The sequence below is a fragment of the Budorcas taxicolor genome, chromosome 12 (assembly GCF_023091745.1).
Source record: "Budorcas taxicolor isolate Tak-1 chromosome 12, Takin1.1, whole genome shotgun sequence".
Taxonomy (NCBI): Eukaryota; Metazoa; Chordata; class Mammalia; order Artiodactyla; family Bovidae; genus Budorcas; species Budorcas taxicolor.
In genome coordinates this window covers 52,779,869-52,794,741 of record NC_068921.1, presented here as the reverse complement: position 1 = coordinate 52,794,741, position 14,873 = coordinate 52,779,869, and the positions used below count along the sequence as shown (strand labels likewise).

The 14,873-nt window shown below is 38.7% G+C and overlaps 1 protein-coding gene across 1 annotated transcript in view; it reads right to left on the bottom strand.

The window, feature by feature from the left end:
* SLAIN1 (SLAIN motif family member 1) overlaps positions 1 to 14,873 on the bottom strand; it is a 51,220-nt gene that overhangs the window by 33,994 nt on the left and 2,353 nt on the right. Inside the window, exon 2 of the mRNA XM_052650258.1 lies at positions 2,578 to 2,717. Within this exon, the coding sequence (XP_052506218.1) occupies positions 2,578 to 2,717 (140 nt within the window). The remainder of the gene's footprint in view (positions 1 to 2,577; positions 2,718 to 14,873) is intronic.

The following is a 14,873-nucleotide window of genomic DNA, read 5'->3' as shown; positions in this document are numbered from 1 at the left end:
TGTATGAAGGTCAGGAAGCAAATCAGGAAAGGAGTACATCAAGGCTATATACTGTCACTCTGCTTATTTAACTTATATGCAGAGTACATCATGCAAAATGCTGGGCTGAACGAAGCACAAGCTGGAATCAAGATTGCCGGGAGAAATCTCAATAACCTCAGATATGCAGATGACACCACCCTTATAGCAGAAGGCAAAGAAAAACTAAAGAGCCACTTGATGAAAGTGAAAGAGTAGAGTGAAAAAGTTGGCTTAAAGCTCAACATTCAGAAAACCAAGATCATGGCATCCGGTCCCATCACTCAAATAGATGGGGAAACAATGGAAACAGTAACAGATTTTATTTTCTTCTCCAAAATCACTGCAGATGGTGACTGCAGCCATAAAATTAAAAAACGCTTGCTCCTTGGAAGAAAAGCTATGACCAACCAGATGCTACTGCTAAGTCACTTCAGTCGTGTCTGACTCTGTGCAACCCCACAGATGGCCTCCTACCAGGCTCCCCCAACCCTGGGAATCTCCAGGCAAGAACAACACTGGAGTGGGTTGCCATTTCTTTCTCCAATGCATGAAAGTGAAAAGTGAAAGTGAAGTTGCTCAGTCATGTCCGACTCCTAGCGACCCCATGGACTGCAGCCTACCAGGCTCCTCTGTCCATGAGATTTTCCAGGCAAGAGTACTGGACAGAGACACGACTTGGCCAACAAAGGTCCATTTAGTCAAAGCTATGGTTTTTCCAGTAGTCATGTACGGATGTAAGAGTTGGACTATAAAGAAAGCTGAGTGCAAGAATTGATGCTTTTGAACTGTGGTGTTGGAGAAGACTCTTGAGAGTCCCTTGGACTGCAAGGAGATCCAATCAGTCAATACTAAAGGAAATCAGTCCTGAATATTCACTGGAAGGACTGATGCTGAAGCTGAAACTCCAATACTTTGGCCACCTAATGCGAAGAACTGAATCACTGGAAAAAACCCTGATGCAGGGAAACATTGAAGGCAGGAAGAGAGGGGACGACAGAGGATGAGATGGTTGGATGGCATCACCGACTCGATGGAAATGAGTTTGAGTAAGCTCCAAAAGTTTGTGATGGACAGGGAAGCCTGGCATGCTGCAGTCCATGGGGTCACAAAGAGTCAGACACGACTGAGCGACTGAACTGAAATCCTTTGTTCCTACTCCACTCTTCAAACTTTCTATTACTACATCACTTATTTCGTTTTAGTTAAAATGCTAGTAAAACTTGCTGATTTCTAATTTGGCCTTCCCCATAGGTGGCTCAGTGGTAAAGAATCTACCTGCCAATGCAGGAGACTCGGGTTCAATCCCTGATTTGAAAAGATCCCCTGGATGAGGAAACGGCAACCCACTCCAGTATTCTTGCCTGGAGAACCCCATGGACAGAGGAGCCCTAGCGGGCTACATTTCATGGGATCACAAACAGTAGGACATGACTGAGCATGATACACTTAAAACGGATGTCTGTCCCCATTTTCTGCTAACTACGCCAGTAAAGGGGAGACCCAGGCCCTGGCTCTGCTTCCAAGGACCACTGTGTCCTCATTAATACTTTAAACTTCTCTAACCATCCCTTTTCTCACCCCTAAAAGTGAGGGGAGTCACTGCCTCAGATAAGCACAGTTAGAACACAATGAAAGATGTCAAGAACTTAATGTTCTGACTGTCCGAATTAAGAGCTTGAGAAATGCTGTCTTATGTCCACATTTTATAAACATTTGTTACCCTTCAAGAGTTTCATAGGCCGTGTTCTCAAACCTCAACGTGCTTAGGAATTGCACTGGTGACCTTGTCAATGTTGATTCTCTTGGCCCTACTCCCAACTACACTGATTCTTTCATCTGGAGGGTTAAGATTAACGCTTAACCCCGTTTTCAACCTCCAGTGTGATCTGGACATGAGTGATCCATGGAATAAAGTGTTCCTCAATAATGAAACAGATACCAAGAGCATAGGAAACAAGCACAAGTCTCAGTAATCACAGCTGTAAGTACTAGCCCCCTTTATCAAAACAGCCAAGAGCTGAGTACTGCTCAGTCCTTTTGCTTTTTCTTTCCCTGCTACAACTGTCCTGATTTTTTTTTTTTTTAATGTATGTTGGGCTCCATAATTAATGTTACATAGAATATGAGACTATCTCATAGTTTATAAAGGTTAGGACTTCCAGTTACACATCCAAGTAAACATTTAGGGAACTCAAAAGGTCTGTACCCAGATCCCAGTGGAACCCCAGTTTGCTATCTTGGAATTCAGCCACACAATCTTATAACCATCTGAAGAGAATGTAAGACTGATCCATTTTATTTAGTGGTATGTTTGTAAACAAAGAAAAAAATAGAAAAATATGTATTCCTACAACACTCAAAGGAGCTGAAAACAAGCACAGAACTAAATATACTCTACACTGAGAAACCCTCTTGTGTAAACATGTGCAGTGAATTGCATGCAACACCCCCCCTCAGGGTAAGGTGCTTCAGTTAAGTGTCTACTCCAAAACCAGCAACAAGACCCAGTGGACAGTGGCAGGAGTTTGAGAAGGTGGGTAGACGGGTCGCGGTTACCTTGCTCCAGTCTAAAGCACAGGGAACGCCTTGCCGCTTCCATCTCCGGAGTCGGGTTATCTAGGACATGTCTACACCACTGCAAAGGGCTCAGGGATTTCTCTGATGACGGGAATGTCTTTGAAGAGCCAACGTACAACCTTAAAAAAAGAAATCTACATTATAGGGATTATATAGCTATATCGAGATTACCTCTCTTCTACTTGAGAAAACAACATGTATTTAACAGTTTCTATAACTTAACATTTAATTATTTCAAAATACCAAAGTTATTTTTAACAGACAAACATCCCCGAGTAGAAGATGACACCTTCTGTAGCTTGGTGGCAATGAGGACTTCAAAAAACTATGGAACATTGTCTCAGCGGGTCAGAGATCTGAGGCTTTTGTTACTGAACTGACCTCAAAGGGGCCACCATGAGGATTTGACCAGCTCACTTGTATTTCTGGAAATGAACATTTCCAACACGTCTCTTTGATGACAGCATTTTCTGTGACCTTGGGCTAATGCATATAAACATGATGTGGCAAACTAGGCGAATTTGATTTGCATTAAAAAATAAGTCTAAAAACAAATGAAAGTCAGCTATGCATTGATTCCCTCAACCCTTAAATTTATCAGGTATGTCCCCTGTCTCAGATCTATGCTAAATTTGATAGGTCCTTACTTCTCAATTAAAACCTGACCACTTTCAAAAGTCTGTTTTGGGAAGAGCTCATGCCAGCACACTATTACACAGAAGTGGGCAGGATAACCACCCCAGAGTCATTACAAGTCATAACATGGATTTTTCTCTCCTGGATGTACTGTTCAAAGGTACATTTTAGAATATTTTCCAGTGACAGGGCAATACAAAAAGCTTTCTCTTCAGGCTTAACCAGCAGTTGACTAAAAAAAGGAAGAAAGAAAATTACAATCACAGGCTCCAGTAATTGACCTTGCTATATAAAGCTGTATTCTAATTACAAATCTCATTAAAGTAAAACTCTTTCAAGCAAAGTTACCATAATTCTAATGCGGTGGTATTCCTGAAATAACATACTTTGTTATTCATTCTTTTATGTTACAGTCTGGTCCACCACCTATCTGAGTAATTTATCTCAGATGGTTGAGGAATGTACTATTTAGCAAATTTCCCTTATAGTTCATGGTTGGCAAGCTTTTTTCTATAAAAGACCAGCTAGTAAATATATAGGCTTTGGGGCCACAGTTTCTGTTGTAACTACTTAATTCTGCCTCTGCAACCCCAAAATATCACAGATGATAAATAACAAGTATGGCTGTGTTCCTATAAACTTTATTTATAGATACGGAATGCTGAATTCCCCATAATTTTCACATGTCACAAAACAGTATTCTTTTGATTTTTCCCAATCATTTAAAAATGTAAAAATCTAAGCTGATCAGCTAGATTTTAAACCAGGCAGTCGGTCCAATATGCCCATGGGACACGGTTTGCTGACTCCTGTTTGACAGGAAGGTTCTAAAATACCTCTTTTAATCAATTTAAAAGTACTCCTTATATATTATTCTTCCCTTAGAATGTGGCCCACAGTCCTGCCTTCATTGACAGTATATTGGTTAGTTCCAAATTCTTATTCCTGAGTCCCACCTTGGCCTGCTACGGCAAGATGATTAGCAAGCTATGTGGATCCTTGCCTTTCACCATTCCTTGCTGTCAGACCCCTAAACTATTACCACAAAGCTCTCTCTATACCCCTAGGTAAACATTAGTCTAGGCCAGTTGTTTTCAATCTTTGACGTATCAAAATCTGAGGATTTGTTAAAACACAAATTGCTAACACCTGATCATTGCAGGCAGCTCCAACCTACCTGATTCAGTAGGTCTGGAGTGAGATCAAAGAATCTCAACATCTAACAAGTTCCCAAGTAACGCTGATACTGCCATCTGGAGACTCTACCTTGAGAGGGATGTGCTGGGCTGAGCCAACTGTGCCAATTCCATTAATCCCATCTGCCCAATGATCAGTGTAAGCACACACACTAGACACACTGAGCAATAAAAACTAAGGGGAAATACTTTGATGGGCATGTGAGCAAGTTTCTCCTCATGTTTAAAGGGGTCACGAAAGACCCAGTTATGTTTCCTACAACAAGTGCACTTTAAAAATAAATACACGTGTTAAAAGAATGACAGAAAGACAAACAAAACCTACCCACAAAGAAAGTCAAGGCTCAGAAAGTTTCATTATCTAATTCTACCAAGTATTTGAAGAACAACAATTCTTCACAAATTCTTTCAAAATAATAGGAGAGAGCCACATCCTAACAGTCTATGAAACCAGCATAACTATGAAGCCTAATACCCAAACCAGATACAGACATTACAAAGTAAGAAACTAAAGACCAACACCCTTTATGAACACAGAACCAATAGGTCTAAATGTTTTAGCAAATTCAGTACAACCATATGTAAAAGGAATACATCTTTACCAAGTGAGATTTATCCCAGGAATGAAAGGTTGGCTTAACATTCAAATATCAGTGTAACTTACCACATATACTAAAATAGAAAAACCATATGATAATCTCAAAATACAAAGAAAAACATATGACATCCATTCCTGATCAAAACTCAGTAAATTGGAAACAGGAGGAAACATCATCAGTCTTACTAAAGACGTCTACATAAAAAGCTTAGAGAAGGAAATGGCAACCCACTCCAGTATTCTTGCCTGGAGAATCCCACGGACAAAAGAGCCTGGCAGGCTACAGTCCATGGGGTCGCAAGAGCGGACACGATTTCACAACTAAACCACCACATAAAAAGGCTCCTTAATGGTGAAAGGCTGAACACTTCCCCCTTAATATCAAGAACAATACAAGGTTTGCAGGTTCTGGCCACTGCAATCAGGCAACAATTTGGCTTGGATAGACACAAGTATATCTGTTTTATGACATGACCATCTATGTAAAACACTGAGGAATAAATAAAGTGAAGTGAACGTTGCTTAGTCATGTCCGACTCTTTGTAACTCCATGGACCATACAGTCCATGGAATTCTCCAGGCCAGAATACTGAAGTGGGTAGCCTTTCCCTTCTCCAGGGGATCTTCCCAACCCAGGGATTGAACCCAGGTCTCCTGCATTGCAGGCGGATTCTTTACCAGCTGAGCCACCAGGAAAGCCCAAGAATACTGGAGTGGGTAGCCTATCCCTTCTCCAAGGGATCCTCCTGACCCAGGAGTTGAACCAGGGTCTCCTGCATTGAAGGTGGATTCTTTACCAACTGAGCTTATCAGGGAAGCCCGGAATATACAAAAAAATACTAGAATAAGTGAGCTTAGCAGCAAAAGTGTAGGATACCAGATCAAAGTACAAAAGAAAGGAGCAACTAAAAAAAAAAATTAGTAACTATCAGTATTTTTGAGATTTCACTTCCCATTTACAATAGCATAAAAAAACCGTAAGATGCCTGAGGATAAATCTGACGAAAGATGCAAAGACCTTTTCCTTGAAAACTACAATCATCCTGAGAGAAATTTTAAAAGATATATATAGACAGGCCATGTTCATAGGTCAGAAAACTAAATATTGTGAAGATGTCACTTAGCCCTAAATTGATCCATTTAACAAAATTCCAAGCAAAATCTCAGCAGGCTTTTTGTAAAAGCTGATTCTAAAATTCATATGTAAGTGCAAAGATCCTAGAATAGCCAAAACAATGGATTCAGAGAGCTGCTGCTAACTAATTAAGACTTATTACAAGGCTACAGTAAATGAAGACAATTTATCAATAGGACGACATGAAGATAAATAGATCAATGGAAAAAATAGATGGTTCATAAATAGAAATACAAATATATGGAAAACTGATTTTTGACAAACTACAAAGACAATTCAATGAACAGGAAGCAGTGTTTTGAACCAACAGTGCTGGAACAAATACATGCAAAAAGTGAGCCTTGATCCATACTTGACACAATATCCAAAGTTAACTCAAAACAGATCACAAAAATGTGAAATCTAAACTGTAAAACTTTTAGAAGAAACCATAGACGAAAGTCCTGCTGTCTTTGGGTTGGCAAGTATTACTTAGATACATTTTTTAGACTGCAAGCATGATCTAGGAAAAAAAAAAACTGGACGTCACCAAAACTAACAAGTCTGTCTGCTCTTTCAAAGAGACTATTAAGAGAATGAATCACAAACCATGGATTGAGAGAAAATACAAATCATTTATCAGATAAAAGAACTTATAAGGGGAATATACGTGAAATTCTGCAAACTCAATAAGCAACCCAGTTTTTAAAAAATTAACAAAAGATTTAAACAGACATTTCACCAAAGATCTACGGATGGCAAACAGATGTTGAAAAGATGCTCACCATTACTCATTAGGGAAAAATGAGAGCCCCAGTGAGACACTGCTACACAGCTATTAGAATGCCTAAGGAGAAGACTAGCCATAGCAAGCCTTGGGGACAATCTGGTGCAAACAAAACTCTGCTACACTGCCAGCGGAAATATAAAATTCTGGCAGCTTCTTTAAAAATTAACATACACCTACTCTCTGATCCAGCCACTCAAAAGTCATAAAGTATTTACCAGAAAGACACAAATGCTGTGTGTCCACACTAAGACTTAATAGCCCCAAACTGAAAACCTAAATGTTCACAAAAAGATGAACGGATAAGACAAACCATTATTGTGTCCCTATCATCTAAAACCCTCACAATAAAAAGAAATGAACTAGTGATTCATATAACACATGAATTTCAAAATGATTAAATAAAGTCCCCTACATCAAAACCCTCAATTCACAAACTTTCAAAGCTGCAAACATGCATTCATATCTAACTAATCACGTTAAGTTATCATAGTTCACATGACTGGCATACGCTGTCAGTGAACGTGCACTCATCCTCTATAATTGGTTGTTCTTCTGTGTACTTTTCTGTGTAGGACTGTATAGAGGACACTATCTTTAAACCCATGATGTATGGAAGCAAGTGTAAAAGCAGCAGTGATGTAGTGGGTACTACTAAGAAGTGACAAGCAATAACAATGGAACAGAAGTGAAAATAACAGAGTGAAGCAAGGCGCAACAGTGGTAGAGCCGTTGTACTGTACTACGGTACTTTTTAAGGTCCTCTAAAGTCTAAAAGTGTCTTTTCTTTGTTTATGTATTAATTGTGTTAAAAGTATTATAAACCTATTTCAGCACAGTACTACATAGCCAATTGTGTCAGTTGAGCACCCGGGCTAACTGCTGGACTTAAACAAATGCACTCTCAGAAAGAACTCATTTATATGCAGGCGACTTGTCATACCTTGATTTAAAGAAGCCAGACCAAACAAAAAAAGGACATGCTCTGTGATTTCACTGATAAAAAAAAGTGCAGAAAATGCAAACTAACCTAGACTGATAGAAAACAGACCAGTGGCTGAGTTGGAGGTGGTCAGGATCAGGAGAGAATGAAATACAAGGGGCCACGAGGAAGTTTGGAGTGTTGGAATATATTCAGTATCTTGACTGTGGTGATAGTTTTATGGAGTATACATATGTCAATATATACAAAATAGTACATTTTAAATATATGCACTTTGCAGTTCACTTACACAGTAATGAATCTTTATTAAAAATGTCCCAGGACAACAAGCAGCTGACTGCATCCTGTCCTTCAGTGAGCCCGGAGCTGCCATCTCTCAGGCAGGTGCCACAGCCCCCACAGACATGAGCCACAACACTAGCCACCGTGCAACTTCCTTCTATTTCAGTTTCTTTTAATAAAATTTCCTCACTGCTTAATACCCAAGTTCATGCCCTGCCTGAGCCTTGGCTTGTTTACAAACCTCTCTCAGCACCCAAGTGAAGTGCTGCTCTGCACATCACCTCCAGCCTCTCCCGGGACAGCTGCTCCTTCCTCCTGCCGCTAGAAACCTCCACCAACCAGCCTGCCTCGGCATTTCACACACTCCCACCAGTCTCGGGTTTTTTTTTTTTTGGTAGTGTGTTTTGCTTTTAGCTCGCAGGGATCCCCTTAGAAAGACGTGCTTAATCTCTCCATGCCCGCGTAATCTGGTTCTCTCATCTGACCACATGGCCTCACAGCACACTGAGAAGCAGCACTCACGTCCCAGAGGCATTTGTGACTGCTCTGGGACCCGCTCTGCCATGCGCACGTACAGGGAGTTATCTCTTTCGTCTTCCGTTGTCCATTCATGCTTTCTGCTACTATGTCTCACCCTTATTCTGCAGTTCATAGAATATGGAGGTGAGCCTATGACTGAAAGCAAAGAATTCACTTGAAAGTCTGCATAAGGAATAACTGGGACCTCAGATCACCTCCTCTACTGCATACGCACAGTCCCACCACTCCTCCACCACAACCTAAGACCAGAGGCTTACTATGTGGCTAAGAGTGACCCAGAGAAACTCTGACTTCAGGCACACCAAACTTAGCTGAAAGAGAGAGGAAGCACCTCACTGAACCAGAAGGACGAACTGAAAATCTTGCTAACTTGCCCTGTTTTCCCCTTTACATTCCTAAAGCTGACTGCCTTCTATCTCCCAGGAGTACAGAAAGTTTATGTTTGGAAACCCAGATGAACTCAAGAGAAGACCTAGAGGTAATGAAACCTAAACTGACCACCCAGCCCATGTCTAGTAAAGTCAGCCAAAGAGCTCCACCCACAGAGCCTTGATAGATCCATTTCAATACCACCTTTGGGTATGAACAGACAACAAAAGACATCAGATACGTGGGACATTCCTTTTAAGTAAAACCATGAAACTAAAAGTAGAAGCGGAAAAAAGAACTGAAGAGAAAAACAACGCAAGTAACAGATGCAAAGTCCAAGACAATTATAACTGACATCATCTGAGAAAAAAATGTTGTATTCACAAGACAAAACCAGGATATTTACAAAGAAGTAGTTCCTTCTTTCTTGGCAAATGAAACTATTAAACTTGTTAATAGAAGAAACAAAACATTCAATAAGTGAGCTTGAAAGATCAAGTTGAGGAAGTCTTCCAGGAGCAAAACATAAGGATTAATAACAGGAGAAGAGGGTAAGAAAATTAAATGATTGTACCAGGCAGGGCCCATCTGACTATTTTAAGTTCCAAACAACATGAAAGTGAAGAAAGTTTTTGTAAAGGCCAAAAATTGTCCAAAGTTGAAGGCAGGCCATCAAGTTCTAGATTGAAGGCACCCACAAATCCCCAGTGCAACAAGTGAACAGACAGACCCATACAAGGTACACAATGACACTTAAGAGCCTTAGGGATAAAGAAAGAAAACCAAAGAAAAAGTCACAAAGAATTTACCATCCAAATCACAGTGCACTTCAACAGCTGTAAAACAATAAAAACTGAAACAATGGAACAGGGCCTTTAAACATGAGGAAAAATAACTGACTTAGACTTTTATAGCCAGCCCAACTATGAATCTTGCATGAGAATAGAATATGGACATTTTCAAATACACAAGATTTCAAAGTCCTTCTCATGCATGTCCTTAGAAAGCTATTGAGGCTGCACCCCACCCACAAGAATAAATGAAATTCTGAGACAAAGGTTTATGAAATAGGAGATCAATACTACCAAGAAACCTAAGGAATTACCAATGCCAACAGCACTGTGCCTCTAGTCTAAGGAGCCAGCAGTAAAGGATGGAGTGATGGAATTAACGGTTCTAGAAGGGATGGCACTACAAAGTAAATTTTTAAAAACAGATTTAAGGTATTATCAAATATTTCTGAACTTCTTGAGAAACTTTATCACTCCAGGAGCATGTTTAGAAAAATAATTAGTAACAAGGGATTAAAGAAAGTGAAAAGAAAAGAGAGAGGCTGTTGTTACTAACTCTTGGGAAGAACAAAGAGATTAGAGAAAATGAATTAACAGGGCTCAGCTAGTAACAGTCGTAACTAACGATTTAAGGGAAAAAACTATGAAAACACTTATGAGAAAGAAAAGAACATGGCAGATGAAGGGAAGAGTGCTTAGTCTTTATTTTCTAAAACAAGTCTATATCTTTTTAAGATCATGTAGTATAAAGACTTTAGAAATAAAGAATGAAGAAACTGCTAAAGTAGTATACAGCAGTATCTGTATGGAAGACTCAGGGGTACGAGACAGTTGAAGACTGTTGCCTTCTGCAATAGGTCTCTGTATAGATGAGTTTTTTGTATTATTTACATCCTATTTATTGTATTACTTTGACAGAACTTTAGAAGCACTATGAAAATATATGGCATGAAGACAAAGGATCATTTTTAAGTCAGCCTTTAAAACAAAGTTCCCAGGATAGTTTTGAGCCTACTCTTTCTCTGGCTAGGCCTAGAATTGGATTTAAAAGGAAGTAAAGGGCAATTAGTTATGAAGACCATGTGGTTACAAACTCCCTGAGTATGTCTCCAAAATTACATAAGCAAGGTAAAACCTGTGTTTCTCATAAATGGCTATCTCAGCAATATTTACAATATCCTAATTTGCCACTGTTAATACAACATACCTCTTACCAATTGCTCTTTCACCTTCTACTGTTTCATTGATGGTATGTTAGAATCTGGCAAGAATATCTAAAAAGCCTTAGTCTAAAACTTGAGGATCCTACAAATATTAGAAAAGCTATCATTTAAAATGTCACACTCTAATTTTCCTTCCCCTCTCTTCAAACCTTCCAAAAGTTAATATTCAAAGTCTACCATAATAACCCTTAATGCTTCAAATGTATTTCAGAATGTCTAGAAAAATTGTCTTGGCTAATCTCAACGTTTGGTTCTAAAAACAACCTTTTTACAGATAATCAAAAATACATGTTACCGCAAAACAATTACATGCGTATCACAGACCTGTCACGGAAGAGGAAAATGTGTCAATTTTCAGATAAGCCATTTTAAGAGGCTTCAATCGCTAGACGTTTTATGTTAAGGAAAGGTAAAACACGGGAGCTGATTAGCACAAGCAATCAATCTTTAGTCAGCTTAGATTCACTAGCACATGCTAGGGTTAAGCCTGTCAGAAATCTACCGCCACTAAACTATTTAAAAGGATACATCAAGTCTAAATTTTAGTTATTGAAGGGTCCGAAAGCAGATACTCCCTCTCGTTTACATTTAGATCTAAACTCTATTTCAACCTCTCCCTGCAGGGTTTTCAAAAGTTATTCATTTAAGAAGGCACATCAGCACAGACTTCAGTCAACTCCCCTTGCTCTGAGAAAACACTGCGTATTTTCAATTAACATTGTCAGAAAGTGAAGTACCCTCTGGTCTTTTCACTGAAAATCAATTATGAAAAAAAAAGAAAACAGTTCAGGTGGTCTAATTTAGCTGTGCCATATGTATAGCACAAGGTGTTCAACAGCTTCGATGCAAAACTGGCAATGATTTTAGCCAGCTGTCCAGGGTCTCGATGTTATACGAGGAAGACGAATATCTCATTCACTAAGCTTTCCGTAATTTGTATATACTACCGTTTTACCCTTGTATCTTTAAGAACTTTTCTGTCCTTCCCAACTGAGCAAGTTAAAATCCCTGCCACATCCCTTTTACATAAACCCCAATACTCTAATTGCCACTCCACTAAAATAAATGCTTCCTTATATGGTTATATTTTATATCAGCTGGCATGTTTTAATCTTGGCATTGTCTGAATATGCTCGTCTTCTGGTTGAGGTGTGCAGGCCCTGAGATGCCCCAGCACTACACTATCCTCAAGGCAATTGTGCTCCTCTACTTGTTTTTCCAAATCCATTTTGCTTTAAAACAGAACAAATCGGAGTTAGAAAAATCTAACTTTAGCCATAACGCACAAGTGCACGTACTATTTCAACGCAGGACACATACACATAAAACTGAATTAAGTTTAATCAAGCCATGTTTGCATTGTAAGATACAGACACTCTGATCCTAATTCTACAGTCTATTGCACTTCATTAAAAAGTAATACAGGTCAGTCCATGAAATGGACTTCACAGCCTACTAATGGGTCACAACCATGCCTGGAGGAAAAAAAATAATCAATGGTGTAAACGCTTTTGAATCCACATAATCTGATTTTTAGTCAATTCTTTCAGTAAATAACTGAAGAAGTTCACATAAGTTATTTTTCCATGGAGCTTCAGTCCCTTAACACTGAAATAGGTCAGAGAAAGGTCTAGTATGCACTGTTCCCATCACCACTCCATACCGGTCTGATTCCCTCTCCTGGTCCTAAGAAGGACCGTGGTCCTTTTTAGCCTGGTGACACTGGGCAGAGCCCTTTAAAACATTCTTTTGTACAGACCAGCAAATCATCCATGTGTGAACTGGGACTTTAGTCCTTTCGAGCTTTTAATTTGCTGATGATGATCAGTTTCTCTGCTGTACTTTCCAGTCTGTGGTCTCCTGGAGAGCTAAGGCTGTCAAGTTCGTAATATGATGGCGTCAACAGTAGAGTAGGATGTAAAGTTTACTACAGGATTATAATAACTGGACTTAAGAAGATTCTGAAACCACCATCAACTTAATTTTCACAAATTTAATTCTAGCAAAACTGTGCTACAATAACCAGACTATACTGAGGCAAAGTTAAACACTTTAAAATTCATCTAAGATAACAATTTGAAGAAATAAGACAATTGTTTTGCTTCAAAGCTTTTCTTCAAAACAAAAAGCAGAACACATCGTTCTTACATCCAATTTTTTTTTTTTAAATCAGAAGATGCTTTTAGGTTGAACAACTTGTTTGGAAAAAAAGGCCTATGAGATCTGACTGATTAATAAACTATCACCAAGCATTAATTATTCTGTTATTCACTGTTTTCTACGCATAACTCTTGAGCCAAATTTTGCCTAGGTTGTAGTAGAAGATGAACAGTTATATTCTAAGATTTTATTTGAAGAAGTAGACTTACATAAAAGAAATTCTATAATGTTCAATGATTAACCTACATTTGTGAACATTCTTTCCGGAACTATCCTTCTCCATGACATTTAAGCAGGAAGTACTATTCTAAATAATCAATTTGTTTAACCCATTAGGAGAAAGTCATGATAAAAATGCATGAAAAATTGTAGGTAATAAAAGTTAACAGTAACTTATTCCTTAACAGTGTTACTTTAATAACGAATCTAAAAAGAAAAGATACAAATGAACTTACAAACAGGAAGAGACTTATAGACTTTGAAAACCAACTTATGCTTGCCAGGACAAAGGGACAGTTAGGGAGTTTGGGAAGGTCATGTACACACTGCTATATTCAAAAGGGATAACCAACAAGGACCTGTTGTGTAAGACACAGAAATCTACTCAATGTTGTGTGTCAGCCTGCATAGGAAGTGGGTTTGGGGGAGAAAGGATCCATGTATATGTATGGCAGAGCCCCTTCACTTGTATACCTGAAACTACCACAAAATGTTAATCAGCTATAATCCAATATAAAACAAAAAGTTTAAAAGTCTGAGGAAAAAAATGATCCAACTGTTTGCACAGGGGGACAAATTGGCAAGATACATCCAATGAAAGCTAAGTGTAAAAGTACTGATGTGTACATTTGCATGTTAATTTGTATAATTATCTTGAAGGTAACAGGGTTAACTGAGTCACGGCAGTAAATTAAGGACAAAACGGAAGACCTTTGTGACTTTATATTCACTTCTGTGTTTTGTCTTTTGCCATGAATATGTAAAAATTTTAAATATTTTTAAAATAATCAAGTACATATTTTGTCAGCTTCAATTGTTTCTTAATAAATAGGGGTGGGAAGTAAAGCTGCTCTCCTGCAAACATATCAGGGAAGCCAAATGACATCACCAGGGTGGGACATGAGGTTTATAGGGATGAAGAACATCAGAGAACTCTTCAAGCATCAACAAGTGGGCTTAGTTTTGAAAAGTAAATCCCTTTGACTGCTTGTTCAGCAATAAACCAAGTACTGCAATATAAAAATCTCAACATATAAAAGTGCTATGATAGGAAGTTTTCTATTAATCAGGCGACTTAAAAAAACATTTAAGTCCATCCCACTAAGATTAAAAACCCCTCCCTGTTTTTCCACTTGGGATTCTAACCTCGGTTTGTTCTGAGGAAGATAACTCTAAACAGTGTGCCATTTGTCTGTAGAAACATCTGTAAAGCGTCAAGGCACTGATTTATTCATTCACCTATATATTTGATGAGGGAAATTAGTAAAACCTGCTACAACTCAAACCTGGTTAGATTTGCTTCAAATCATCTGAAGTGCTAATTGCCTAATCTCACTAAGTAGGTGGTTTTTTAAGTTACTTTAATGCTGTTTTGACAAAAATTTAACTAAAAAAGAAACCCTAGGTATCAAAATAC